The 25,853-nt window shown below is 42.3% G+C and overlaps 2 protein-coding genes across 2 annotated transcripts in view; both read left to right on the forward strand.

Moving 5' to 3' along the window:
- The window catches only part of LOC138621117 (fibronectin-like), a 31,653-nt gene extending 21,182 nt beyond the window's left edge, over positions 1–10,471 (forward strand). The window contains 21 exon segments of the mRNA XM_069698931.1: positions 99–365; positions 447–563; positions 725–889; positions 1,001–1,156; positions 1,246–1,359; positions 1,448–1,717; positions 2,084–2,295; positions 2,384–2,471; positions 2,629–2,814; positions 2,995–3,084; positions 3,574–3,765; positions 3,879–3,968; positions 4,865–4,973; positions 5,133–5,352; positions 5,532–5,702; positions 5,787–5,925; positions 6,059–6,223; positions 7,226–7,351; positions 8,056–8,162; positions 8,450–8,569; positions 9,025–10,471. Of these exon segments, the coding sequence (XP_069555032.1) occupies positions 99–365; positions 447–563; positions 725–889; positions 1,001–1,156; positions 1,246–1,359; positions 1,448–1,717; positions 2,084–2,295; positions 2,384–2,471; positions 2,629–2,814; positions 2,995–3,084; positions 3,574–3,765; positions 3,879–3,968; positions 4,865–4,973; positions 5,133–5,352; positions 5,532–5,702; positions 5,787–5,925; positions 6,059–6,223; positions 7,226–7,351; positions 8,056–8,162; positions 8,450–8,569; positions 9,025–9,093 (3,173 nt within the window). The 3' untranslated portion in view covers positions 9,094–10,471.
- A 1,533-nt stretch (positions 10,472–12,004) lies between these two features.
- On the forward strand, positions 12,005–18,661 carry umps (uridine monophosphate synthetase). The gene is made up of 10 exons (XM_069698932.1): positions 12,005–12,215; positions 13,524–13,677; positions 13,896–14,020; positions 14,125–14,312; positions 14,427–14,524; positions 14,599–14,759; positions 14,849–14,966; positions 15,043–15,218; positions 15,309–15,423; positions 16,393–18,661. Exons 1-10 carry the CDS (start codon positions 12,066–12,068, stop codon positions 16,569–16,571), a joined length of 1,464 nt encoding a protein of 487 aa, XP_069555033.1. The 5' UTR covers positions 12,005–12,065; the 3' UTR covers positions 16,572–18,661.
- The last annotated feature ends 7,192 nt before the right edge of the window (positions 18,662–25,853 follow it).

Here is a 25,853-nt window from a genome sequence, read left to right on the forward strand (position 1 = left end):
TCTGACTTGAGACCCGAAGTGTATCAGTTTAGAGTCAGCCACTGATATGTTAAAACTGAGTATTTATTCATCCTTTTCTGTCTCCCAACCTCCTTCAGCTCTGGATTCACCAGTCGGCCTTCGTTTCTCTGAGGTCTTCACCAACTCTTTCACTGTCCACTGGCTTGCTCCCCAGAGCAAAATCACCGGCTACCGTATCCGTTACCAAATGGCCAGCGGTGGGAGAGCCAAGGACGAGAGGCTGCCCCCCTCCAGGGGCCACTTCACTCTGACGGGACTCATTTCGGACACGGAGTACTTGGTCAACATCTTCGCAGTGAGCGGGACACAAGAGAGCCTGCCGCTCAGTGGGAAACAGAAAACAAGTATGAAACACCAGATTTACTTACACTATTTACTCACCATGTTATCACCAACATGTTGTTCATGATTTGTTCTTTGTCCAGTCTCTGATGCTCCTACAGACCTAGAAGTTCTAGACTCGTCCCCCATGAGCATCACTGTCCGCTGGGCTGCCCCACCAGTCACTGTGCGCTACTACAGGATCACACATGGAGAGTCAGGTAAACCTAAAATAGATCATATACTTCATTTATTTAAGGGTTTTTGCTGAGAAGGACAGTTTTTTTTTTTATTGTTCATCCATTTATTGTGAAACTTTTGCATTTGGAAATACTAAGTCTTATTTTTGCTCAAATCTGTGACACTGTTAATCTTCATCCAGGAGGTCACAGTAATCCTAAAGAGTTCACCGTGCCCGGCTCTCAGTCCACTGCCACCATCAATAACTTGAAGCCTGGTACTGACTACACGATCACGGTCTACGCTGTGACCGGTAGAGGAGACAGCCCCGCGTCCAGCACACCAATCTATGTCACACACAAGACTGGTACAGACACACTCTTTCAGATGCATAACAAACTAAAAACATTTTTTCTGATTATCTTGGCTCCATTGTTTCCACTCATGGCCTCCTCAACCCTGCTTCCTCCTCTCCTAGGTGTCGACTCCCCCTCCGAAATGAAAGTGACAGAGGTGAATGACAACAGTGTCACAGTGAGGTGGAGCCCTGCTCAGGGTCCCATCAAGGGATACAGGGTGACTGGGGTCCCCAGAAATGGACAGGGACCAGCTTTCACTGAGGTGGTGGCTCCAGGTATGGTCTTCAAATTCACAGTACGTTGTGTTTACGTCAGTATGCTGAAGCTTTACTAACTGTCATGTCCTTTACCTTCTCTTTTCCAGACCAGACGGAGATCACTTTCTCAGGCCTGATGCCAACAGTAGAATATGTTTTGAGTGTGTACGCTCTTGGGCAAGATGGAGAGAGCTCTCCACTGGTGGTGAATGCTTTAACAAGTAAGGGATTGCCATTTCTAGAAATACATTTGTAAGATACTGTATTTTTACCTCTTCTTTGAAAATCTCAAAATCTCCTCTTCTTTAGATGTAGACCGTCCCAAGGACCTGACCTTCTCAGACATCGACTCCACCTCGCTGCGGATCACCTGGGACAGTCCTGAGGGAATCGTCACGTCTTACCGGGTCCTGTACTCAAGTCCAGAGGAGGGTGAGAGAGAGCTGCGTCCTGCTCCCCGAGGAGATGCTGAGTCCACCGTCATCTATGGTCTGCAGCCCGGCACTGAATACACTGTGAAGGTCATCGCCGTGCACGACGACACAGCCAGTACACCACTGGTCGGGACACAAGCCACAGGTAGGGAAGGAAGTTCATTTTAGGTTTGCGTACTCTCTATATGTGTCAGATCATATATTACAATTAAGAAATAATTTAATGTTTTACAAAAGGATTCATTGTTAGTTTCTTTATCTAAACATCTGTACTATTACCTAGTCAAAATGGATAAAGCACCAGAACCAGCATGAAAACCTGGGTTTTAGTGCCAATTCCACGACTTTTCTATCAGAAACCTGTTTCATTTTTACAAAAGAAATCAATATTTCTCACACCTGGTGAAACACCAGGACCCATTAAAAAAAGAGTTTGATTTATGTCAACAACCACTTTGCTTTCCCTGTTTCTAACTATCCTCGTTCTTTTCTTTTTCTTCCCTCCATCCAGCGATCTCTCCTCCCACAAACCTCCAGTTCTCCCAGGTCGGTCCCACCTCCTTCACGATGTTCTGGGCAGTGCCTCGCCAGGAAAATCGTCTTAGTGGCCTCACAGGCCTCACGGGATACCGTGTGGTGGTCAACCCAAAGAACAAGAGCGGACCCACCAAAGAGATCAACCTGGCCCCCGACACCACGCAGGCACATATATCTGGGCTCATGGTGAGTGTGAAGGAAATCAACCTGCAGTCACTTAAAACATGAGTCACAGCTGTGGAGACTCAAACAGGTTGTTTTTTTTCTCCATTAGATTGCAACTACCTATGAAGTCCATGTTTATGCCTTGAAGAACTCTCTGACCAGCAGGCCAGTCCAAGGAGAGGTCACCACTCTGGAGAGTGAGTCTCTAACACAGAAACATTCACATATATATATATATATATATATTCACAGTTTTGATTCAAGGAAATGAAGAGGTGACACAATGGATGGTCTTTCTCTGCTGGGTTTATTTCTTTTTTACAAATCCTTTTTTATCTGTTCGTCTGCCTGAAGATATCAGCCCCCCTCGTCGTGTACGGATCTCTGACGTTAACGATTCCTCCATCACTCTGACCTGGAGGTCCAAGACAGAAACCATCTCCGGCTTCCTGATTGAGGCCACACCCACCTCCTCCTCTCCGAGCTATATACCCATTAAAAAGACCATCAGCCCAGACTTGCGCTCATACACTATTACAGGTACACAGATGTTAGAATTCAAATACACGAAACGGAAAGCTGCAGCTGTGAAAACAATACAAAAACTTCTTGTAATATAGTTCAATCTTCACGTCATATTTATAGTTTGTCGACACATCAGGATAAGCATACCGTCTAAGCATACCGTCTCTTACTAACGTGTCTGTGTTTACACCTAAGGTCTGGAGCCCGGGACCAATTATAAGATCAACGTTTACACGCTGAAAGGCAACGGACGCAGCGTACCTCTCACACTCACTGCTACCACAGGTATCCAATAAACGCTGTCCTGCAGATTCAGTCAGGAACTGTATATTACTTAGACATATTAGACCTTTGCAGAGATAAAAAGGTATAAAAACATAGTGATTATACTGTAGTACAATATATGTAACACTCGTGGCAACAAAGATAGACGTCATCAGTGTGGAAAACTCAAATTCATTCCAGTATTTTATTTAGCAAAATTAACCTAATTTAGTAATACTGAATAAAGTCTGACATTTTTGAACTCAAATATTTCATTATAGTTTCTAAAAAAAGATAGGTTTTTTTGTGTCCTTATCATAAAGCCCAACATTAACTTCATACAAACAGTGGTAGATGTTATGTTATGCTACAGTATGCAGTAGAAGTTTTAGTATTATGTAGTTACCCTTTAATAGTGTGTGGTAACGGCCATTTCTTCAAACATGTTGCTCAAAATTACATGTATTTAATTTGTTTTTCTGAGTCACGACTTGCCTGTCTCTCTTCTAGCTCAACCTCTGGTCATCCCTCCCACCAACATTCGTTTCACCTCCCTGAACCCCAAGAGCATTTCCTTCATGTGGGAGCCATCTCGCACTCCAAAGGTCACCGGGTATTATATCACCTATGAGGAGGCGGGCGGTTTGCCTCGAGAAGTCACCCCCAGACCTCACGCAGGACAGTCCTCCGCCAGCATTGATGGTGAGTGAGCACCAGATTTATGGCCACAGACAAATGGTGAACACATGCAATTTATTCTCATTAAACAAAATGTACAAATGGACTTTTTCTCATGTGTTTGTGTTTGTTCATAGGTCTGAAACCAGGAACGGAATACGTTATAAAGATTGTAACACTGCAGAACACTTTGAGAAGCTCTCCTCTGGTGGGAAAAGCAAGAACTCGTAAGTGCAGTCGTTATCCACCGGCTAGCGTTTAATGGTCAAATCAAGCTTAAGATCTTTGAGGTTTTCCTTGTTTTGCAGATTAGTTGTTAGATTATTCCTCTGTGGAAATATGTAAGATATTGTTGAATGTTAAAAGACAGTTTCTCTTCAACATTCTTTCGTCATTTTGGCAACAGAGCGGTGTATAAATATTTATCTCCCAACAACAAAAACTGAATCTATGATGCTTTCAGTTTAAATGATCACATTCTGAAGGTATGACGTACGATTGGCGATATTAAATCTTCCCACGAATTTTTTTTATGACTAGTCTATTGAATTGAATACTATTGCCTGTGTTTCTGCTCCCCACCTTTTACAAGTTGTGCCAAGACTTGCTCTTGTAAGGTGAAGTAATGTCAATTCTAAAACTGAGGACAGAGCTTTGAAATCTGGTTATGTTTACTTTTCATGATTGTTGTAATGAAGAGTCGTTTCTCTAGAGACAAACAAAACAGCACATAATAAATCATAGTTGCTACATGTTAACAACTGTGATTTATTTTAGAGCTTTGTTGTGGTGCCCCCTGCTGGCAGCAACTATTCAAACTATAACTTGTACTGGTATCGGATACAAACCATACCATACATCAGTCTGAGTCAGTTTGGATCCATCAGATTCACTGCTGATCTGAAAGTCGTCAATGTTTTCCTTTGAAAAAAAATCTCACAACCTACTCTGAAACTTTTTTGTTGGTGTATTGCATTATTACAGAAGGGCATGGCAGCTGGTTTCCTGACATCTGAACAATAACTCAGTGGAGACCATTTTGTGTTTTTACCTGCTAAAAACTCGTTTTCTTTGCCTTACTTGCTTCTAACAGTCAGTTTGCATTTATTTATCATCCCATCAGAACCAGCTACAGATCACCAGCTGTTAGTTCCTGAGCTGCCTCAGCTTCCTATTCCTCATCGACCCAGCCCTGACATCCTGGATGTCCCAGAGACCTTCAATGACAAGATGTAAGCATCTACACACAACTTCTGTGTAAAAAAAAAAAAAAAAACAGTGCTTTAAATTTTGAGAGCTCCTTCAAACAGTTTTGTTTCATCCACACTTTGTCCTCTTTTGCATCTTCTGTCTTTTATTCTTGTCTCATCCTTCTCTTTTTCTGTGTCCAGTTTTGACTCCAACTTCGTCCACCTGGCTGGTACTAGTGGCCAGAGCCAACCAGGCCAGCAGGGTCAGCACATATATACCGAGTATCAGAGCCTGGGCCCCAATAATGGACTTCATGGCCCTTACAGTGGACCCAAAGAAGGCCAGAGACCCACTCTCAGAGAACCCCTGGTTTATATTCCTGTAGCAGGGCCTGATGGGAACAGAGTACCCTTGGTCAAGGTGTGTGAGGCTTAAACTATCAGCTGTAAACCTGATATGCCAGAGGAAGAGGCTAAACAGCAAAGATGTTTATATATTAGCTGTGGATCTTTTAGTATTTGACAAAAAGTGGATATTTAAAATGTCTGGGTGATTTTTATGAACTCACATCGTCACACTTTGTTTGTTTGACTTGATAGGTGAGCGATGGGCCTCTGCCAGGTCTTGCGTTTGGTTTCCCTGACAATGAAACAGAGCTACCCCAAGAAGCGCAGACAATCACAACCCTCTCCTGGCATCCCATCCCCCAAACTTCAGAGTACGAGGTGTCCTGCAATCCCATCACAAACTTGGAGGAAAGAGGCTTCCAGGTATAGACAAGCACACACAGACTGTTACATTCAGAAATCTTCACTACTAGAGAAGGAACCTTGATAGCTACTTTCTCCACACAGATGCGTCTTCCAGGCACCTCCAACAGCGCCACACTGATCGGACTAACATCCGGAGCGTCCTACAATGTGGTAGTGGAGGCCATGAGGGGCGGGGCTAAAGAGAAGGTTCTGGAGGAAGTTGTAACTGTTGGCAATGCTGGTACGGTGGTTCACACTGATACGTTTTCCTTTCATCACAGAAAACTGAGTAATCACAAAGATTCAGAGAGTTTAATTTAACTAAAAGGTGTTAATTATTTCAATAATTTTTTTTTTCCTTCCCTTAATTCCAGGTGACATCCCGATCACCTCCAATCGGGGGGATGTGTGTTATGACACATTCACACACACCTACCACGAGGTGGGCTCAGAGTGGGAGCGCATGTCTGAGACGGGCTTCAAGCTGTGGTGCCACTGCCTCGGCCTGGGCAGTGGTCATTTTAGGTGTGATTCATCCAGTGAGTGGCTTATTAACCCCATCCCATCATGCTTTGCAAACACCCACCATAGAATTTTATTAATAATCCAATGATTCTATGTGATTTAATCAAGAGGAATTTATAAGAAGGAGTTTTGAGATTAAAACATTTTTTATGAACAAAAAATGATGGTATTGTACATCATACACGTTATAAATTCCTTAGCTACAGTTCACAAGCCGTAGAACCATAAAGATCATGTTCTATGTGCAGAAGCATGCAGTAATATAATGACAGCATGGGCATCCTTGGCAATGAGAAATAGATCATTTACATACATTTTGTTCTCTTATGTATAATTATTTGTAATTGTATTTAGTGTTATAGGTATAGGATACTATCTTCATACATAAATTCATGATGAAGATCATATATGTATTATCTATGAGCCTGCCTTTAGTCTGCCCATGTTGATCTTAGTGCTCTGTCTCTGTAAACTGTGAAAACTTCACAGTAAACGCGCAGAAAGCTCAGCTAACCTCTCAGCCTCACTCTCAGTTGTTTGTATTGTCCATAAATGTCCAATGCTAACATAACAATACCAAGAACTGAGATCATCAGCCGTAGGTTTGTTGTCCCAGATCTGACTGTATGCTTGGCTTGTGCATCCACACCGGGAGCAGAAAGTGATCATGTGTTGTTTGAAGTATGGATGTATTTCTTACGATGAAGATGAGTGCTTGTTTTACAGGCACTGTGATTTACTCTGTTCAGAAATCAGTATATGTGAAAGCTGTGAAACTTTCTCGACAGTATGAAGGGGAAAGGAGTTGTGTTTGGATGCTCCTGACATATACTGATGATCTTCTCTTCCTTCAATCTGCCCCCCCCCCTCTCCCGCCTGTATCCTATTCATCCTCCCTGTTTTTCATCTCCTGTTCAATGCACCCCGTCTCCCCTCCTCTACACCTCTTACTTTTACTCCTCACTCCTGTTGTCCTCTCTTTCTGTACCTCTGTCTGCTACGTCCCGCTTCTAAAGAGTGGTGTCATGACAACGGGAATAACCACCGTGTTGGAGAAAAGTGGGATCGCCAAGCTGAGAACGGTCACATGATGAGCTGCACCTGTCTGGGCAATGGAAAGGGAGAATTCAAGTGTGAACCTCGTAAGTACAGACTGGTACACACATGAAAGACCTTGGATATTAAGCTTTCAATATCCTGATATTGGATGACTGTTTGTGAAGGAATGTTGTCCTTTTAGGTATCTTAAGCTCTGAGAGGGGGAGCGATCCTTTACGGTCACAATGACCGAGTATCAAAGCCTGGGCCCCATTAATGGACTTATTAGGCAACCCTGAGAAAAAGAGAAGGGAGTGTTGAAGGGGCAACTACTCCTAAATGCAGATGCTGTTATGACTGTAGCTTCAGGTTCCAGGGATACTTGTCATACATCTCCTTATCTGGAACACTGAAACTCAGAGTTGAAACAGAAGCGCTCAGTTTGACTTGAATTGACTTGTAACTGCTTAAATCGGACTCCTATTGATTAAGTGTCAATTAAAAGTGTTTGCAATAACACATCCACAAGCCTCCTGTGGCTTCTTCAACATTATTCAAGTAGCGTCACAATGTCCCTTACTCTGCTAAGGTTTGTACACTACATCATCCACATGAGTGGTTGTGTTGCTTGTCCTTTTAAATTGGATGTCTTGTGAATATTGAGTTGCCCTTCATATCTGATATAAAATTAGTTGAGTATACATGAAACACTTCCTGGTTCCCACACACTCGGTATGTTAGATCTCGGACAGGGATGCTTAATTATGTGATTTTTATTGAGCTTTAATCAATAAATCTCATTCTCCAGATGAGTCGACATGTTATGACGATGGGAAGATGTACCAGGTTGGAAACCAGTGGCAGAAGGAATACCTGGGTGCCATCTGTACCTGCACCTGCTACGGAGGACAACAGGTAGCACTCTATACACATGTCCATGCCACTTTCTGTATTGCTGAAAATGTAGACAGAGTACAAATTCTTGGAGTGTCTTTCTTTTGTGTGTGTGTGTGTGTGTGTGTGTGTGTGTGTGTGTGTGTGTGTGTGTGTGTGTGTGTGTGTGTGTGTGTGTGTGTGTGTGTGTGTGTGTGTGTGTGTGTGTGTGTGTGTGTGTAAAGGACTGCATGATGGATGTGGTCAGGCTGCTTTCATGTATGTATGTGTGTGTATATATAAATTAAGCTTTCCCTCCCCCTCTTTAGGGCTGGCGGTGTGAGAACTGCAGAAGGCCAGGAGGACACGCTGACGTAGATGCTGACCTCCTCCAACCTGTTCACTCAGATACCTTCGACCGGTACAGAGAAAACGCTCTACGCAAACTGGTCAGTATCTCATTAGGTTATGTTTTTTTTCTCATAAAATGTTCTTGTCTAAAATTTCCATTTTATTACATGACAAACCAATGAATCAACATTTAATCTTAGATATCACCACACTGTATACATTATCAGGCAACTTAAACCCTGTATTAAACATGGAACGCCATTAATGAATCACTACTTTCTTTAAATTTTTGCTTATATTTCCAAAAACTGAAAATCTATTTTATTACATACTTTTTACCCCCAAACTTTAGATCTTCCCCTGGGGAGTACTGGTTATGTTCTGGAGGGGAACGTTAACTATATTAATTATACCTTAAAAAGAATATCTATTTAATTTGATGTTAAATTTATGATTTGCTAGTGTTGGAAATGTGGTAATATGGATAACTTTGTGGACACTATGAATTCCATGAAAACTAGTAAACACACCTCCTTCTTCTTCTGTCATATAGAACATCCAGTGTCCGATTGAATGTTTGAGGCCGGAGCTGCTCGCAGATGCTCAGAGCCCCTTGGAGTAGAGAAGATGGGAGTATACGAGTGAAGGAGGATGTAAAGAAGTGAGACTCCTCACAGCGTCGCCACCACTTCAAGAAGGAAGCCTCCTCCTGCTTTCATCAAAAGAAGACAATTCAACCAGATTTGTACCTTTAAAGGTTTTCACCACACCAAATTGTCGTGCCTTAACAAGACTCTTCTACTCCAAACTCTTTCAAAGATCTCTCCAACTATTCATGTGGGTTTTGAATCCTCTCTTTTTCAACAGAAACAAGGATTTCAGTCATCAGATGAATTTTTGACACGAATCTGTCCAATCACAAATACTGCTGCTTTATCACCTTAAACCTGCCTATGCCAAACATACTGCACACAGACACGCACACACAAACCCACTCACAAATACACACCAGATTCAGTATTTTTATATATGTTAACTGTTGCATTGGGGCTTTTGTTAATTCCAGAACATCCCAGGACAATTCTCTCCCTCAGATCAAATCAAAATACATTTCTGAAGATCTCTAAATATAATAGAAATTACAAGATTTTAAATAATTATGATCCCTGATAATAACTGTCGCCACCTTTTGTTGCATTTCCCACATTTTTGTTCCTTTATTTTAAGTTTCACTGTGATTTCACTGTAATGTTTTCAGAGGACATTTAAGTAATGATAGAGTGCATTTTCTCAGTCCTTTAACATTTCAAAATGAAGAGAAGGAGTTGTTTTGTAGCCATTGTTTCCCAAAACAACTTTTACAGCTCCTGTCTCAGCTTTATTGACCTACACGGACTTGACAGTCACAATCAGATTTAAAGATTTTTGTTGTTGTTGTTTTTTATTATCTTGAATCAGCTTTCTTTGTAATGAAGGGGACTACACTTCATTACAAACAATGCACCACTATACGTGTACTGCCTATCTCTGTGGCCAATATCCTGCTATGTTAAATTACAAAACAATTCAAAACAATAACTCCTTTAAAAGAATAAGCACTGTTACTTTTGTGGTGGTATGTTATTGCCTAGCTATTATTAATGTGAGGCTATTGAAGTCACCCTGTCCATGTGGTTGTGTCATATGTAATATGGGTGTTTTAAAAAAAAAAAAATACAATTTAGAACCTATAAAATCATTAAACCCAAAGTTGACTAACCAAAAGTTAAACTGTTATTTCAGAAATGAATTGGAAAATCCACCATTATTTCCAAGTGAAATGCTTTTTAGTGTTTGAGTGTTTGTATTTTTTTTTTTTTTTCATTTCTTTTATTTATCCCTTTTTATTCAGGCATTTTGTTCAATGCCATTTTGGGGTGTACACTTTATTTTTGATCATCTTGTTTTTATAATGTTGGTGCCAGACTCTGAACTACTGTGGACTCAATCTTTTTAATAAACTGGAAAAAAAAAAAAAACATGCCACGTGGTCCCAGTCTTTTTGGGGGAGAGGATGAATACATTACATTACATTTCATTTAGCTGACGTTTTTATCCAAAGCGACTTACAATAAGTGCATTTCAACCATGAGGGTACAAAACCCAGAACAACAGGAATCAAGAAAATACAATTTCTTCAAGAAAGCCAAACTACAAAGTGCTATCAGTAAGTGCCATTTTAAGCGCTACTAAAGTTCTGTTCAAGGTAAAGTCGGAAGAGGAGTGTTTTTAGTTTGCGGCAGAAGATGTACAGACTTTCCGCTGTCCTGATGTTGGTGGGGAGCTCATTCCACCATTTAGGAGCCGGGACAGCAAACAGTTGTGATTTTATGGAGTGTTTAGCTCAGTGAGGAGCAATAGCTGATTGGTAGAAGCAGAGCGGAGGGAGCGGGCTGGACCAGAGCCTGGACCAGAGCCTGGACCAGAGCCTGGACCAGAGCCTGGACCAGAGCCTGGACCAGAGCCTGGACCAGAGCCTGGACCAGAGCCTGGACCAGAGCCTGGACCAGAGCCTGGACCAGAGCCTGGACCAGAGCCTGGACCAACCTGGACCAGAGCCTGGACCAGAGCCTGGACCAGAACCTGGACCAGAACCTGCGCCGCCTTCTGAGTGAGAAGAGGACGTATTCTCCTGATGTTGTGCAGCATGTATCTACAGGAACGCGTCGTTGCAGCGATGTTGGCAGAAAGAGAGAGTTGACTGTCGAGTGTCACGCCGATGTTCCTAGCAGTCATGGTCGGGGATAACACAGAGTTGTCCAAGGTAGTAGTCAGGTCGAGGGTGGGAGAGTCTTTCCCTGGAAGGAAGAGCAGTTCGGTCTTGTCGAGGTTGATTTTCAGGTGGTGTGAGGACATCCACTGAGAGATGTCAGCCAGACAGGCAGAGATTCGTGCTGCTACCTGTGTTTCAGATCGGGGAAAAGAGAGGATCAGTTGGAATATGTCCCAGGTTGTTATTTGGATGAGGATACAACGTGGGGACTACTTTTATACCATGAGTCCAGGAACCAATGGGTTGGAGGCAGTTTTTTTTTTATAACCTGAGTTGTTTGATATAGGATAATATAAATCCATAAACTGTAATAAACATTTTTTTTTTAATTTTGTTACATAAATAGGGGATATGAGGAACGTTTTTAAATCCAACATTCCTTAACATGTGGCAGGTTTGCGCTTTTATTCTGGTAAACCAATACAGGAAATCATTCTCCTATGTGGTGCGCCATTGGCTCTGCTAGAAAAACTTCCTGTAGCAGACTTTCCACAATAAAATAAGCCGATTGCTAAATCTCAGATTCACAATGATGTTAGGTAATATGTTTCTTTTTACCTTTATGGACGATTTTTTTTCTGGTGCTTTAAGTTCCCTTACTGGGATACCGTGTATCTCATTAAGCTCGTAATGTGTAAATGCTATTAAATTCCCGAGTAGGCCTGACCCTTTTATTCTGAAGACCTGGAGCGGAAGTTGAGTTGCTGTAGCTGCCGCTGAGGAAGCGTGGAGAAGTGTGAGTGTAAAAGAAAGGTCGAGTCCAATCTTCTGTAAAGACAAAAATGGAGAGCGTTTCCATCGACAGTTTGATCCTGAAGCTCCACGACGTGGACGCCGTGAAGTTCGGAGAGTACAAGCTGAAGAGCGGCTTGATGACACCCATTTACATCGACCTGAGAGTCCTGGTGTCCCACCCAGCGCTCATGAACCAGGTAAACACGTGCTGACCTCATCGACACGGTGCTGACTGAACTTTAAAATTGACTTCAAAAAAACGTGATGCGACTCACAGAAACTAACGTGAAACATCCCGCAGCTGCAATAATCAAAGGCAAAATGTTTTTGATTCACTTCAAAATGTCTTTCCTCCGTCTCCCCCTGAGAGCCCCCCCCTGCTGTAGTGAAGAAATTTCCCCTCAGGGATTAATAAAGTGTATAAAATAAAAAAAATAAAAAAATATTGGTTCACACGTGGGCAAATTGTCACGTTAGGTTTGAAAGTCCCCAACAGTCAACGCACAGAAAAACCATCAAGAATTCTGCAACTATTGATCTGTGCAAGGTTTGAATGGCTCTCATACTGATGCCACGTACTCGTGTCTCGGTAATCATTACTTTTATCAGCTGAGCAAAACACTGCTCCTGTGATAAGGTGAAGCTGGAAATTATTTGATCATGTTAAGTCAACCTGGCAGCCATTTAAAAGAATCCACCTAAAATCGGTGTCTGAAAAGAAGCACCGTGCCTCGACCTAAACGGTATAAACGGAATAGATTTTAATTCATAATATCAATAATGTAGCAACGTGCTTTATATAATGGAACCAAAGCCAGGAAATGCAGATAACATGAGAACCAAAAGACATGGGCGTAGTTTGATTACTGATAATAGAATAAGACTTGTAAGAAAACAAAGTAAAACAACGAAATAGAAAAGAAATATTGATTTAATATAAATGAAAACAAATATGCATATATATATATATATATCAAACATTTCCAGGAGCTTTCACAAGGAGAAGCGATTTAAAAGAAGTCGAGAGTTTTAGTGTGTCTGAGTTCAGCAGGTAGATAGATAGATCCGTAGTGTGTGAGCTCTGGAAACAAAAGCCTGATCACCCTTAGTGAATAACTGACCTGGGAGTAACCGGTAGGTCTCCATCGGCAGATCTATAGGCAGAGAGGGCACATACCAGGTCAATAAATTGGAAGTGTATTTAGGAACAAGGCCATTTAAAGCTTTTAAGTTAAGCAGTAAAAATGTCAAATCAATTTGGACTCTGAGGAGAAAAACACTGATGCCTGTGATCATTCCTCTTAGTCCTGACAATAAGACAAGCAGCGGCGTTTGACTTGTTCATCAAATACGACCCCTGGATTTAAGTGAAACCGATAAACACGGTGAGAGGGAGAGAAAAAAAAAACAGATTTTTGTGAATATTTCCCTTACATCACCGCCACTCAAAAATCCTGACCGCTTCTATACAGCAGAGCTTTTTATTGTCTTTGTTTTATTTACAGGTGTCAAGTCTGATCTACCAGCGAGTGCAGGAGGAAGGACTGCAGTTTGACTCGGTGTGCGGGGTTCCTTACACCGCTCTGCCTATGGCCACGATCATCTGCTCCAGACACGAGCTGCCCATGCTCATCAGACGCAAGGAGGCCAAGGACTACGGTGAGTCAGGCCGTCGGCCAAGAAGCCGCCGACGCTTAAAAACACCCTGAACAGCTTTTCTGAAGTCGTAAGATACAGAGCGTTACTTTTGTTGTCGCGCTGCTCTCTCCGGGTTCAACCGCTGAATGCAATGTCGGGACAATGTCGTAGTGGCGGGTCAGACGTCTGTTTGTCTTTAGTGGACACTGACAACCGTTTCTTATGTAACCCTGCCTCAGGAACCAAGCGGATGGTGGAGGGGTCGTTTCGCGAGGGGGACACGTGTCTGATCATCGAGGACACGGTGACCAGCGGCAGCAGCATCCTGGAGACGGCCCAAGTGCTCTACAAAGAAGGGCTGAAGGTGAAGAATTAGAAAGGCTATAGCCGTAGTGATGATGTCACTAAAACAACAGGCTGACGTGAGGTTCTTAAGGTTTTTTTTTAATTTTTTTGTATTTCTTCAAGGTGACGGATGCCATTGTACTAATGGACAGAGAGCAGGGCGGTGTGGAGATGTTGGCCTCGGAGGGAATCCGGCTCCGTCCCATCATCTCCATGTTCAAGCTGCTCAACGTGCTGCTGGCGGCCGAGCGCATCGACACCCAAATGGCCCAGAGCGTCCGCAAGTTCATCCTGGACAACAACACTTTCCGGTGCAGCTTTTCCCTCCTGAGATGTTCACTGTAGTTCGTGTGGGGTTTTTTTAATTTTTTTTTTTTTACTTAACATATCTCTTCTCTTTTTTTTTTTTCTTCCCCCTCTGTCAGCCCCCAGGAGGACAACGGCAATGACGTTCCCGCCACTAAGAAGCTGTGTGTGGAACCGGACCTGCAGCTGAGCTACGCGGACAGAGCCAAGCTACGAAGTATGTGGTCTGACAAGCTTACCGACCGCGTTTACGCCGCTGCGGCAAGCTAACGCTCCATTTTCCGTCCGCAGACGTTCACCCTCTGGCATCAAAGCTGCTGAAGATCATGGAGGAGAAGCAGTCCAACCTCTGCGTGTCGGCTGACGTCACCAGCAGCGAGGAGCTGCTCCAGCTGGCCGACTCCCTCGGCCCAAAGATCTGCATGCTGAAGACCCACGTAGACATCCTCAAGGTACGTGGGGAGGGGTAGGGGGGGGGACCACTCTGCTTCACGGAGAGCTTCGCCAGGACCCATAAACTGACGTTATTGTCATGCGACAGGACTACACGGCAGCCTTCAGCCAGAAACTGCAGGCTTCGGCCGAGAAACACAACTTCCTCGTCTTTGAAGACCGCAAGTTCGCCGACATCGGGAACACGGTGAAGCACCAGTACGAAGGTGAGGTGACGTTTTCGAGGAACCCGTTTTGCGTTTTAAAGCAGCCCGACATCATGCTCGCATGTCTGCTCTCCAGGGGGCCTGTACCAGATCTCGTCGTGGTCCCACATCGTGAACGCCCACGGGGTGCCGGGGCCCGGCGTCGTGAAGGGCCTGAGCGCCGTGGGGAAGCCTCTGGGTCGAGGCTGCCTGCTCGTAGCGCAGATGAGCTCCCGGGGCTCGCTGGCTACCGGTGAATACACAAAGGCTGTGGTAAGCATATCCGCTCCGCTCAAGACGTGTCGCGCAGCACCCCCGGCCCACCGGTTTGCAGCTGTTCACCTCCGCCGCGTGTCTTCACAGCTACAGATGGCCGAGGAGCACTCGGACTTTGTGATGGGATTTATCTGCGGCTCCAAGATCACAAAGAGGCCGGAGTTCATCCACGTGACCCCCGGCGTGCAGATGCAGGCTGGAGGTACGTTCCGACTTTCGTCTGTTTCTACTTTGCCGTTGGTTCATTGGCCTCTCTATAAATGTTAAGAGTTTAGACTCGCAAAGTTACACTTTGAATGTACTTCAAATCAAGCTGGGAAAGCTTTGCGCATGCATGCATACAAATTTGGCTCGAATTGCACGAGTGTTGGGATGTTCCTACCGTGTCTAAACAAGGTGGAAGAACAGATTTATACATCAACATTAAGACATGAATCACGACAACAAATATGCTCATAGGTTTTGGACAGAGACACTTTTAATTGTTTTGCTCTTTATTCCACTATATCAGATTTTAAATTAAATAATTACTGGTGTAAACTTTTAACTTTAAGGGTGTTTAAAGGGGTTAATGTTCATACTCGGTTTAAAATTGTCTCCCAATTTCAGGAATTGGCTCGACACACTAAGCCTTAACTTTCAGATAAGATAACTTGCAGACGAGGACATTTGGATGCAACACTGATTGCAATCCAACTGAAAAACCTCAGAAAGGACCAGTAAGTGAACGTGGCTGCAGGCCAAGCCAAGCTGATAACTAAAGGCTGTAGACTTAAAACAATGATTGCAGCTTGCAACAGGATTAATTCAAGTTTGTTGCTTTATCGAATCTTTTAGTCTCCTATAATTCAGGGATGATTAAATTACAGAGTTCATTTAATGAAGATGTAATCAACCACCAATTAAAGGTTGAAAGTCAGCACTTAAACCTCGTTGTTATAATTTTACTTAAAATCTAGTACGCTACAATACAAAGCCAGTACAACAATAAAATGTAGGTCTATCTAAATAAACTCTTCCTTCTTTACTGTGTAGTGACTCTTCTTTACCACAGGGTGGCACTGTCGTACAACAGATTACTGCTGACCTGGCTGTCTGTAGTTTTAAAGTCCACAACCATCTCCCCTCCTCACCCATCTGCCCCGTCTCTGCGTCTCCCTCCCCTCTACAGGAGATTTGTTGGGCCAACAGTACTCCACCCCAGAGGAAGTTATCTGCAACAAAGGCTCCGATGTCATCATCGTGGGACGAGGCGTCTTGGAAGCTCCCAACAGGCTGAAAGCTGCGGAGTCGTACAGGAAGTCGGGCTGGGACGCGTACACGAAGAGAGTGAGCCAGAGCGGCCAGTAGGAGCTGAGGAGGGGGCACCTGCATCATCACATCTCGGTTCAAACTTTAAAGTACAACTCCAACCGGCACTTCTGCAGATGACATGCGGGTATTTTATACAAGCGGCAGTCAGCGCTGCAGACGTGCGCCGCACACCTCCTCCCGCACCAACGCAGCTCGGTAACGGCCGCGAGGGACACACAGCAGATGTGGGGAATCGAACATTTTACTGTCAAACACATCCGTTCTCAAGTCTGTCCAATTAATGAGATGCTTCAATTTTGTTGATTTATTTAAAAAAAAAAATTTGTATTCCTTCCTCTTCATAAACTGCACAATTTGTCCTGATTATCTAGTGTGCGGTGGTACATCAGACCTGGGTGAAAGTATTCCTTCAAAAATAATGAATTGGTTAACTCCTCGTGTGTACGTAGAACAGTGTTGCTGATGGAGATTTTGGACAATCTCAAAAAGTTACGTTTCTTTTGAATTAGTTTATTAATTGTGTATTTTTCGTTTACCTGCTAAATGTCCAAAATCCGCCATTGCTCGGCATGCTTTTGTATAATTGCTGAAATACTAGACCAACATTTATAGTATTTGGCCGTTTACAAGATGAGAAATACTCCCGAGTGCTCGCAGTCTTTTAGTCAAGAACTACAAAAATGTATTTCTGTCGGAGGCTCCTCAGTCCTGAACTCCAGATTCACAAAACGTCGTATGTACAGTAACATTACAGTTCCAGTTTATTGATTTGCTCAGTCACAGTTCCGTAATGGATGAAAAGGTTCAAATAATATATTTTTTTGGAAAAGATAACGCCTTTTACTTGTGACCTTTTACAGGTCATTTACAAAATGATGGCTTTTCATTTGCCTGATTGATTTCAGTGCCCTGAAGAAAATGGGGCAAAATCGTCCACCGGTTGAATCAGTGCCTGATTCAACACCTGCCTGGTGTTAATGCAATCATTAGACTATTATTATTATTATTATTATTATAATATTAGCTGTGTGATGAGTTTGATTCAGATCATTGTGAGTTACAAGATGAGTTAGTCAGAGCTGTCTCTGACCAGCCGGACCCGAGTCTGCCGTCCATGTCGTTTCTTTTGAAAGAACAAACACCGAGGTGAATCAAAATGTGACTTTATCAGTGACTTGATATATTTTTTTCTTTATGCAAGAGAAAGTTTCAATTGTGACACTTCCTTTTAAAAGTATACAAATTGTGAATTTTGTGAAAGGTGTCCGTGAGCCCTTTCAGTGCAGTTAATGCATGCAGTGAAGCAGCCTCATGTTGGAGTCACTGGTGTCTCCCTCCTTGATTTCCTTGAAAAATGTGAAGTTTCTTTTCTTGCGGTGACTTTGTTTGGACTTTTCCCTCCATGTTCTTTCCTTCTATGAATAAAGGGAGAACTGCAGTGTCAGGTTTTTTGTAAAGTTGGGCAAAATAAATCCTATGTTGGAAAAAACCCAACTTAATTTCATGTTTAGTGCTAGACATTGCTCATTTATTGGAAAAGTGTTTGACGGTTTCTACCGTTTACATGATTATGACACTTATATTTTATCTAAGAAATGGATTAACTGTGTGACCATTCTTCCTATAAATAGATTTGACAACAGGTTTGCAAAAAGTGCATTTCTTGTTATTCAGGTGATTTTATTTCCATATTTTATCTCACAATTGAATAATTTTTTGCTTTTAAACCTTCACTTGTTTTCTTAATGTTTATCCCTCATGATGTTGGGTGACTGGCATGAGGTTTAAAAAAAATCAGCGGACTGAGGTTGTCATGTTAAAAGATACAGGATCAATCAGAGTGACTGATTGCCTGTTAAATGTTCTCTTTTTTTTAATTTATTTTTTTTAACTCCAAGCGCAGAGTTTCTAATCCCAAATTTCAATAAACCTGAAATCATCTAGGTTAAATCTCTGAAAACAGGCCTACAATTAGAAAAAAGCATTATGCAGTGTGTCCCTTTAATTTAAAAGACATACCCATAGCAAACAAAGGAGGTCTCTGATTGGCCTTCTGTCATTGTGGATGATACATGCAACAGCCTCTTCTGTCACGTGACTAATTAAAGCTCCGATTACAATCATTTAAAAAAGTTTTTTTTTTTTTTTACCAAATGTTTTTTGATGTTATGAATTTATACATCTGCACATGCTGAACTTGCAATTTATTTAAACACCTCTAAAAAAAAAAAAAAGATCAGGGTTAAACAACTCAATCAGACAAAAAAAATCATTTGCTGTAACAGAAAAAGAAAATTATATTGGACCAACTCCAAAAACTGTCACCTGATGAGTCATTAATTCAAGTCTTGATCCTCTTGTATCCTCTTTGGGGAGATATGCAGGTTATATACTGTAGATAACATCAATGTTTTCTCATGTCTCAAGGTTTTCCTTTACTAACACGTCTAAGTTCCCTCCACGACACAACGAGAATTCCACGGTAAACTCTCTCCTCCTCCCCCTCTTCCTCCCCCTCCGCCGAAGTTGTGGAGCAGGATGAGTCACCCAGCGGCTGAAAGTCATTTGCAAGGCATATGATATGAAAATGATGCCCGAACTGAGTAAAACAAATCGAGCACCTTGGCAGGTAGCTACGTTACAATGAGCCTTTTCACAGTTCAGTAGAGGCACAAAGGTCAGAGACGTTGCCTGGCATAGGAGGAGGAGGGGGAGGAGGAAGAGGAGGGAGGGCGATTTGGATGGAGCAAAAGGGGTTGGTAAGAATAATTCATTTCGTGTGTGTGTGTGTGTGTGTGTGTGTGTGTGTGTGTGTGTGTGTGTGTGTGTGTGTGTGTGTGTGTGTGTGTGTGTGTGTGTGTGTGTGACCGCCCACCAACACACACAACACCCCTCCCCCTTTATGTCAATATTGGATCAGAGCAACGCACCGTGCGACAGGTGTCTGTGCGCGCCCTGAGGAGCCACAGAGGGAGAGAGAAAGAGAGAGAGAGAGGGATTATGTTGAGGTATAAAAGGTGTATACCTGCCGCAAACTGCACACATCCACTGCGCGTAAAAGGTGAGGACCAAGTTTGCGCATGTTGCCATTGCCTTACGTCTTCTAAAGGTAGGCCGGGAGGCTTTTCACAAATTTTAAATCCTTCAAAATATCATTTTTTTTTTTCAACGAGACTTTTTTTTTTTTTGCTTTCGTTTGGTGTTCTAACTTTTCTATTTCCTCCTCCCCACCAAAGGTTGACATCCAGAGAAGCCAGCTGTTACGCGCCCCACATCCATCTCTCGACCATCGCCCACACCGCGATCGCTTTTGTGACTTTTTTCCCGTTTGTCCGTATTTGCTTCACGTTGAGCCTCACGTACAATACCTGAAGATGAAGTTTTGTTCGTTCGGCTCGCGTTACGCAGGTACGGGTTGGCAACTGGGGAAAGACGCAAAGTTTGCTTTTAGTTACAAAAGAAGATCACTGTTACTGTCGAGCTCAAAGTCAGACAAATGTTCTCTCTATGCGGTATGTTCTCACAAAATCCCGCAAATAACTCAATGTATTTAAACCAACTGCGCCAAAATGGATGAGGCCAGGTGTTGCTGCTGTTCAGCAGCACAAGTGAATCAGAAGTTAATCTAAAGTCTTCAGGGATGTATACGATTCTTTTCTAAGGAGTTGCATCGGTGTCGAAGTCCATTGCTCCAACTGAGATGCCAGTTTCAGTACCTGAGGCACCAGGTGTGCTGTATAGTTCAATGAATAGGTAGATGGTCTGATTTGCATACAGCTGGCTGCAGGCAACGAGCAAAAGGAAGCGCCCTTGGACCAACGTGCAGTCTGACTACTGGAGCCACAATCATTTACCCAAATTTAGAAGGATTCTTTTGTTGAATAGCAGTCTGTTTGTGTTGAGCAAAGCAAAAAAAAAAAAAAAAAAAAGGGAAGTTACAGCTGGTGAATTCAAGTTGGCTGAATCAGTGATGTTACCAGGCAGGAAGTTGACAAGTTGCAGCTTAAATCCAACATGTACTGTGTATTCTTGTTTTTTTTTTAAAGAAAAAAGTAAAATATGTTAAAGTAAGACTATGAATCTCACATCAATCCATATGTTCATGCAAACCTGCCTATAGAGGACACCACCTGTGTGTTCAGGCCCGGAGTAAAACAGCCAATTAAGGCAGCAGATCTGTATTGACAGACACTGGGGAAGTATCCAAGTGATTCCCAGTCACTGTTTGTCTTTTAGTGAGTGGTTATACCTGTCTGTGTGTTGTTTGCTCGAATCGCCCAGGGATGATCTCGCATGCACTGGAAGGGTTGAACCCGAACAATAGCGGGGACAATCATCACCACCTTCAGTGCTCTTTTTCATAATCATTTTCCCGTTGGCACATTCATGATGACGGCACGTATTTTCCACTGGGGGCCGTGTTCATCACTGCCCATCTCCTGCGTCATGAAGTGAGACAGCAGGCGAGCACCAGAGAGCAGAGAGATGGGCTTAATGGGAGGTTGTGTAAAACAGTAACTAAACATTACCCCCCCCCCCCTCCACACACACACACATACATACACCAGACATCGGATACAAACCATCTGTCATCTGGATGTTGTGATGCAGGATTCAGTGACCACCACTTTTCCCATTTATTGTTTTTATTGCTTCTTATAATGAAGTTTATATAGACCCTTTAAGGTAAACATTCACTGGCGTTTGTTTGTTTTAATCCATTTCAGGCAAAGTGTGACAGTGGTTAGACAATAAATTGATGATCCCAATGCAAGCATACTACTCTATTTTACTGAAAGGGAAACTATCGTCTTTGAACTTTTAATTTCAAGCGTTCATTTTCCCGCCCTTAACATCTAATAGAAACACGTCAGTGTGATTCTGAGTGATAAGAAAAGGGCCAAAACACAAATGCATCAAATACATATCCATGTACATGTCCTCTTAATCAATTCAAAGGAGAGAAAAACATCTCTTCCAAAGACTAAATTCAAATTTAAGTCCTTTTAAATTAAGATTAATATGTTACATTATGATCTATACGAGTATACATGTGCAAAAAAATTTTTAGCGCTTGAAAATAAATGCCAGAAGTGCTGTCTATCCACTGACACCACCAATGTTTAAATTTGATACTTATATACGTTTAGTTCCCTTGTGCAGATTGTCACCTTCCCGTTGTGTTTGTGTCCCGGATAAATCCTTTCCCCGCCCCCCCCATCATTTTTCATTACCTCAAAAAGCACCACGTGTGTGTGTGTGTGTGTGTGTGTGTGTGTGTCATCACCTGACGGGCGACATCATGAGAGAGCCTGCCCTGAATATGTCTTTCTTTTCCTGAGAATCTATTTGCCTCTGCTTGAATCTCCAGTCAATATTTGTTTAAAGGCAAGAGGCAGGGAGCGCTCACACTACTCAGTATCCTGGTTACTTTACCCCGGTTTGGAACGACTGTCCCAGCTGGTGCTGCTGTTGCTGCACCCTCCCTACCTGCTCCAGGAGCTGCGTTAGCTCGCAGATCATTTGTTTAGGGTTTAACACATAGGCGTAGCCGGCTGCCTCAAACCAGACCACTAGTTAAGGTAAACATCACGTGATCATCACCCATTATTTTTTTTTGTTGTTGTTTCAATTGGTTAAAAAAAGAATCCCTATTGTAACACTATGACAGGTGATATGTGGGAAATACTGCACAGAAGGCCATGTAGTAATATTACTCACACTTCTCCTTCACATGAGACCAAATTATCTGTCAAAACTGCAGAGAGACTCATAGTTTAATGGTAACATGGTGATTCGGTCCTTTTTTTTTTTCCCTATACCATGACAAATGTATTGTTTTAATAAAGAAACTAAACATTTGAATATACTTTTATTTTTGATACCCGATGACAAAAACTGACCGTTGTTTTTTTTGCGGCTTCCTGGATATTAACGGACTGCTACATATATGTACAATATAAATAATACATTTGATAGTTATCCCCAGTTATTCTGGGGTTAGTTTAACTGAATTTGATATTAAATTACCTGTGAAATAACTCATGATCGCAAACATCAGATGTATTTTTTTCCCTCCGTTTGAAGTATCGATCAGTTAAAGCAAACACCTTCATCGTATTAACACGTCATATGTATATTGTGGAGTATCAAACATAAATGACGTCTAAGTATAATTGTAAAAAAATGTGTTTTTAACACATACAGTCCACATATAGTATTGGACATATGGAGAGCTGGAACTCTTTATGTCATGTAGTGTTGACTTCCTATTGTCACCCTGTTTTTCCGTACGTAATGATCAGAAATCGGTTATAGGCTCGCTCGTCTTGCTCATCAGGAGGCATTTCTTGCAGCTGTGATGTTCTCCCTCACCTGGTGGCCATCAGCCTGACTGGGAGGCTTTATGGAGGTTGGTTTGGTGCCCTCAAAGGGTCAACATCTTTAGTTGGTTGTCTGCTCTGCTGTGTGCTTGGGTGGAATGTGTGTTTGAAGGTTTTTTTTTTCTTTATTGCAATGCTATGGAATATTTCTACCTTCAGCCTGCCTCAAATTAATAGTCTACTCGTTCCATGTAACTCCCAACTTTGACTATGTTTGCTTGGGTCCAATTCTTTTCTTTTTCTTTTGTCAGACATAGTGGGCGGCTGTAGGGAGTTGTTCTCCCACAGCCTCCTTTCCAATAACCAAGGTGCCCTACTTTAATGCTCTTTTTGTTATTTTTGCATCCCGTGCAGAGCAACTTTTCCAACCGGTGCCCCCTCTTTACCAGATTTTATTCGTAAAATAATAAAAAAAACACAAACTTCTGCCACTGCTCTAATTCAATTGTCCATCCATCTTATTTGTCACTTCCTGAGGTTCCATACTTTCTGTGCACATTAGCCTTTTCCATACAAACCAAGAGTGCAATGACAAAGAGTGTTATGTGAAAAGCCACCCACCAAACACACACTATATTATCTGCGCTTTATGGCTAAATCTGACTAATTCCGATTTGACCGTCTGGAAACCTTTAACTCCTCTGATTTCAAGATGCCTGCTGCCTCGGCTGTGACCCCATGAACTCGGTTCTGCAGGGCTGTATCAGCACAGTACACACTGTATCAGTATCATTAAGACCACTGTTTGTATCTGCACAGCAGGAACATGATTACATTTGTGGTGCCTGCCAAACTGTTTGGTACTATCTATAAGTGGTGGAGTGGAGTGAGTGCTTCCCTGAGGGTGTGTGTGTGTGTGTGTGTGTGTGTGTGTGTGTGTGTGTGTGTGTGTGTGTGTGTGTGTGTGTGTGTGTGTGTGTGTGTGTGTGTGTGTGCCTGTAGGCTGTGTGCTGTGTGCTGTTTCCTCTGACAGTTACTGATAATGAAGACTCATGCAAATGCACAGGGCCTGTTCCCTCTCCCAGTTGGCAACCCCTTTCCTTTGCTGTCTGACTTTCTGGTGGTAGAATGAGCGCTACAGGATTAAAATAAAAAGTCAACATTTGAGATGTAAGAAGAGTTAGCACAATAGGCTGTGGGCTTTTTCTTTAGAGCTTAAAGAAAATATATTTTGCATTGATACTCTGACTACTAAAATAGTCTCAACTGTGTATGATCTGTCTGCTTATACAACTGACTGTTAACTGCAGTGTGTTTGTGTGTGTGTGTGTGTGTGTGTGTGTGTGTGTGTGTGTGTGTGTGTGTGTGTGTGTGTGTGTGTGTGTGTGTGTGTGTGTGTGTGTGTGTGTGTGTGTGTGTGTGTGTGTGTGTGTGTGTGTGCCTGTCATCACAATTTAATACTGACTGTCTTTTTATCTGCCTGTTTATGTCAACAATGATGACTCATAGACACTTCCACAGAAAATATTATAATCTATACGATACGTCTCCATGCTGTTTTTCCTGCAGGTATAAATCCAGCTGCCCGTTCAGAGAACAGCGGGGACAAGTGGAGACGGCACGAGCAGATGTCCTGCTCTCATCATCCTTACCTGGATTAGTCTCCACGGTAACGTTCCACCTGAAGGAGGGCATTTATTCAGGGCAATCTGTGTGTGTGTGTGTGTGTGTGTGTGTGTGTGTGTGTGTGTGTGTGTGTGTGTGTGTGTGTGTGTGTGTGTGTGTGTGTGTGTGTGTGTGTGTGTGTGTGTGTGTGTGTGTGTGTGTGTGTGTGTGTGTGTGTGTGTGTGTGTGTGTGTGTGTGTGTGTGTGTGTGTGTGTGTGTGTGTGTGTGTGTGTGTGTGTGTGTGTGTGTGTGTGTGTGTGTGTGTGTGTGTGTGTGTGTGTGTGTGTGTGCATATGCAGGAGGGGCATTCACTAACTATTCAAATAGTTCAGACTCACACTAACTGAGAAAACAAGCAATGTTTTTACACTTCCTGCATAAAAAGGTAGAACAAAAAGGAGAAAAACAACCAGAATATTACATTACACTTCAGACATGTGATGATAGTTATATTAAAATCAGTGTCAAAAAGTTCTGTTTTTAGATATTAAGCTATATTTTCCAAGGGAATTTATTAGGAAAGCCTTTTCATACAGTATTCCTAGGAAGTGAGAGAGCAGCTACATACAGCCAAATAAAAAGGTGTGGATTGGGGGAGTAACAATCCCATTTTATTTCCCAATATTGTACCTTGCAGTTATAGTGTTGGACAATAAACCTAAAGTGTAATTTATTTCTCTTTTCCTTAAAAGATCCCAGTTTCCCTCTTTAACCATTTGTCTTCTACTACCTACATTTTAGAACCAGTGGCTTTAATATTTTAGCAGTACCTGATTCATATAACAAATTTCGCTGTAAAAGCTTAAAGGTAGAAGAACTTCTCAAGGATCAATGTGGTTTTTGGTGAAATCACATTCAAAATTGTGAAATCTGGTTATTAATATGAAGTATTTTTGATTAACTTTTAACATGCAGCACAATCCTTAGATAATGACTCCCAGTATATTTCTGCACAGTCCAGTCTGGGAGCAGGAAAAAGGTTAAAAAAAAAAAAAAAAAAAAAAAAAAAAACAGGTGGATCAGAATGTCTGCCCTTTAATAAAAGATGAAAACAAAAATGTCCTGCTCCTGTACTCGCCAACCTATTGTGCGTGATGTGACCTTTTATTTACACAGTCTATGGACATGACTCAGAGCATTAGAGGAATCAGTTGCCATAGTGAGGCGGCGTGTCCTTGAGTTAAATAATACTCGAAACACATGAACACATAGTGACAGTTATTTTAGGATAATTATGTGTTTAACTTTCACTGGATCATGAGCTTTACACTTTCTTTGTCATGGGGGCAGTGCAAATTGTTAATGAGAAGATAACACAGTAATACGTTA

The sequence above is a fragment of the Brachyistius frenatus genome, unplaced genomic scaffold (genome assembly GCF_029030835.1).
Source record: "Brachyistius frenatus isolate BFR_SWC_R1_liver_20210118 unplaced genomic scaffold, ASM2903083v1 Contig_28, whole genome shotgun sequence".
Classification (NCBI taxonomy): domain Eukaryota; kingdom Metazoa; phylum Chordata; class Actinopteri; family Embiotocidae; genus Brachyistius; species Brachyistius frenatus.